The sequence below is a fragment of the Sinocyclocheilus rhinocerous genome, unplaced genomic scaffold (assembly GCF_001515625.1).
Source record: "Sinocyclocheilus rhinocerous isolate Xijiao unplaced genomic scaffold, SAMN03320098_v1.1 scaffold2697, whole genome shotgun sequence".
NCBI lineage: Eukaryota > Metazoa > Chordata > Actinopteri > Cypriniformes > Cyprinidae > Sinocyclocheilus > Sinocyclocheilus rhinocerous.
The window spans coordinates 200368-203441 of record NW_015641431.1 but is presented as its reverse complement, the minus strand read 5'-3'; the positions used below and the strand labels follow the sequence as shown (position 1 = coordinate 203441).

The 3074-nt window shown below is 42.6% G+C and overlaps 1 protein-coding gene across 1 annotated transcript in view; it reads right to left on the bottom strand.

Annotated features, from left to right (window-relative positions):
- Window positions 1–630: 630 nt before the first annotated feature.
- Window positions 631–3074, bottom strand: part of LOC107754861 (neural cell adhesion molecule L1.1-like) — a 63123-nt gene continuing 60679 nt past the window's right edge. Inside the window, exons 27-28 of the mRNA XM_016571465.1 lie at window positions 1775–1786; window positions 631–1681 (exon numbers count right to left, since the gene is read on the bottom strand). Coding sequence (XP_016426951.1) covers window positions 1417–1681; window positions 1775–1786 — 277 coding nt within the window. The 3' untranslated portion in view covers window positions 631–1416. The remainder of the gene's footprint in view (window positions 1682–1774; window positions 1787–3074) is intronic.

Here is a 3074-nt window from a genome sequence, read left to right as displayed (position 1 = left end):
CATAATTAGCAATGTTTGAGTGTTAATATCTGCAAGCTGACGGATGGATGACACAGACACTGGAGCACAGCAGTTCTCCGACTCTGCTGGCCGGGGTTTGGCCTCAGCGTTACAGCAGAACAACAGGCACAGCCTCACACTACATCAACTAGCCTAGCACTACATCTCATGCTGTTATTTGCTGCAGGAAATCAGTTTTTCTTGCTGTTTTTTTTTTCTTTTTTCTTTTAAAAATATATGTTAGTGTTAAGATCACAAAATTTGGCTTTAGTGCAGAGGCTGTATGTACTTCAAAGGGATTTAACGTAATAAATTGCATCAAAAACACCATTATTTTAAAAACTTACTTGGGTAACACACTTGGGCAACAATACAAACGATACACGGTTAAAAGCCCTGAACTTTGATTATTAAGACAGAGAGACACACATGGCAGATTATTAATGTTCATACATACTGTTTTATAAAACATGAATTCATAAAGATAAATGCATTACAAGCAAAAAATAAAATAATAATAAATAAATAAAAAATATTATAAAATAAACCAAATATATTCGCCTTTATGAAAAAAAGATGTATATACATGTATTAAATATATTTAAAAAAATGTAAGAACATAAGTAAAAGAATAATTCAAAAACAATACTTCAAATAAATGTAATGTTTTGTAATCGTGAATGGGAAAAGAATGCCTTCAAACCATAATGAATAGAAAAAGATTTTCGCTTTTCAGCCTTTCAGACCTGACTTCTGTTGACTGCAGTGATTTCAGCTGATGTATTCGACATAAGGCATTGTTCAGAGAGGCAGCAAAATCGCTTTGTTTTGGTTTAGCCTGAACAGTTAAAAAAAAATTCTGGAAATGCATCTTAGCCTGTACTGACTGAAATACTGACTACACCATCTAAAGAATCAGCCTCAGTTCTACTGACCGTTAAAATTGGTGCAGGCAGTCACTCCTACAGATCCCATCTTCAAAACAATCAGATTTGTGTGCCACGTGAACAAGGCCCAAGTCTGCCCTACACTCTCAAACAGTTGTATTCGTGCCTTTTCCCTGCTTGTGTCTGTTGTCTATCACACCTTCTTCTGCATAATTTCAGCGAGAGAACTGGAAAAACTTCCAATGAGGGAGAATTTACAATCCAAACATCACTTGAAGCAGCGAAGTGAAAATTGTAAACAGTTTTCAGTGCTTGGATGGAATGTTAGAAGCAACTGTCCTGCACATTATTTGTGTCTGTCGGATGCACGTGTGTCATTATAATGCGAGAGTGAAGCTGGCGGTGTTTGCAGATGTCATTTCTTGCATCATATAGTAACGACTGTCTGTCCTGAAATCAATATCCTGTCTAATACCATCAGGGCCCTTCATTCAGATGGTCAAGGATGTGTGCGTGTGGCGGTGGAGTGTTAGTTTGGCCCCAGGAATCCTGTCACAGATGTGGGAAAGCTGATGCTGGGCGGAGGCATGTTGGGATTGACGGGAGATGTGGTGCCTGAGCTGCCGTGAGTGCCGTGACTGTTCGGATCTTTGCGTCCGCTGTACTGGCCGATGAAGGAGCCGTCCTCGTTAAACTGGATGTCGACACTGTCTCCGTAGTCAGCTAGACTGTCGTTGCTGCTGCGTTTGCTCTCGCAGACTGACTGCTGACTGATGGAGCACTTCTCGTTATCACTGAAGGAGATACAGAGAAGACGCTTGGATTACAGCAGACCAGGAAATAAGAGCACAGTCACGACACAGTTAGTGAGAGAAAGCTGCTCTTACCTCTCCAGAGATCTGTGTGTGTGAGCGTGAGTATGAATGAAAGCAGAGACAAACAATCAGCGTTAGATGTTAGCAGGGTCAAAATTCACCCAAAATCATTTTCCCCCCTACATGATGTCGTTATTTTCATTAAAATTAATTAGGATTGCTAGACAAGGGCTTAACAAACTCATTTTTGTGATAACCTCAAATTTGAAATTTTTCACTTTTTGGCCGCTAGCTCAAAAATAGCCTGTGCACATTTCGACTTGCCAGCAGGGGGTCTCACACACACACACACACACATACATACATTTACATTGGGAAAGTAGAGCCACATCCTAACCAAGGGGAGGTGACATATAAATACACATATGCACATATGGACTGACCAAGGGATATTACTACATATACCACTGCAGTAATTCTTACCTAACCAGAGATGGAACAACTAACAGTGCAGGGATGGACATAATAAAACTGTCCAGAGAAAGGCACAGGTTTACCAAAAAAAGGGAAAGGACTGCCCAAAGATAATCTCATGTATGGGCACCTAGCCTAGTACAAGGGCTGACCGAATGTATGCAACACAATTACTGAGCCTGGCGTCAGGTTCCTCTGCTGAGCGGAGGGGAACTTTCTGGAAGAGCGGAAAAGCACTCTGTAGCACCCTGTAGAGGGCAATGGTGCCACAAGTAAGACACCGAGCCCACCCTCCCATCTATTACCTGTTCATACCCAACACACTGGAGGAAACTGGCTCAACCCAGAAACTATAAAATCTCGCAAAGGTGTTAGGTGTCACCCAGCCCGTAGCTCTACAAGTGTTTGCCAGATTAGTGTCGTGCACCAATGCCCAGGAGGAAGCCCCAGGGGCATGGCACGCCCTATCTATGGTAAGCCAAGGTGATGGCATCCACTAGCTAGTGAGCCAACCTCTGTTTGGAGAAAGCCTTTCCCTTTTGCTGATGAGCCTCCAGGTGTGTTCCACGATGTATAAAGTGCAAATGGGACACAGCATTGTGTGGAGACGTGCTGAAATCGCGTTTGGTCTTGTACTGTATCACGTACCTTGTCAGTGTCGTGCGCTTTGCTTGGCCATTTGTTGTGATAAACAGGAAAGTGTGTCCAGCTGAATTCAATTTGAGTTTTGTTAAACGAATAAAAAAGAAGCTTAGTTTACCGCGGAAGCGGTCGCGGTCGTGTGAAGACCGAAGAATGTAAAGACCATCGACTCTACCGTGCGACTCCACCGGGCAGGGACACCGACAAAGGACATAAGTATCACTGTTTATCTCTCCTCTTTCCACCTCTGTTTCAG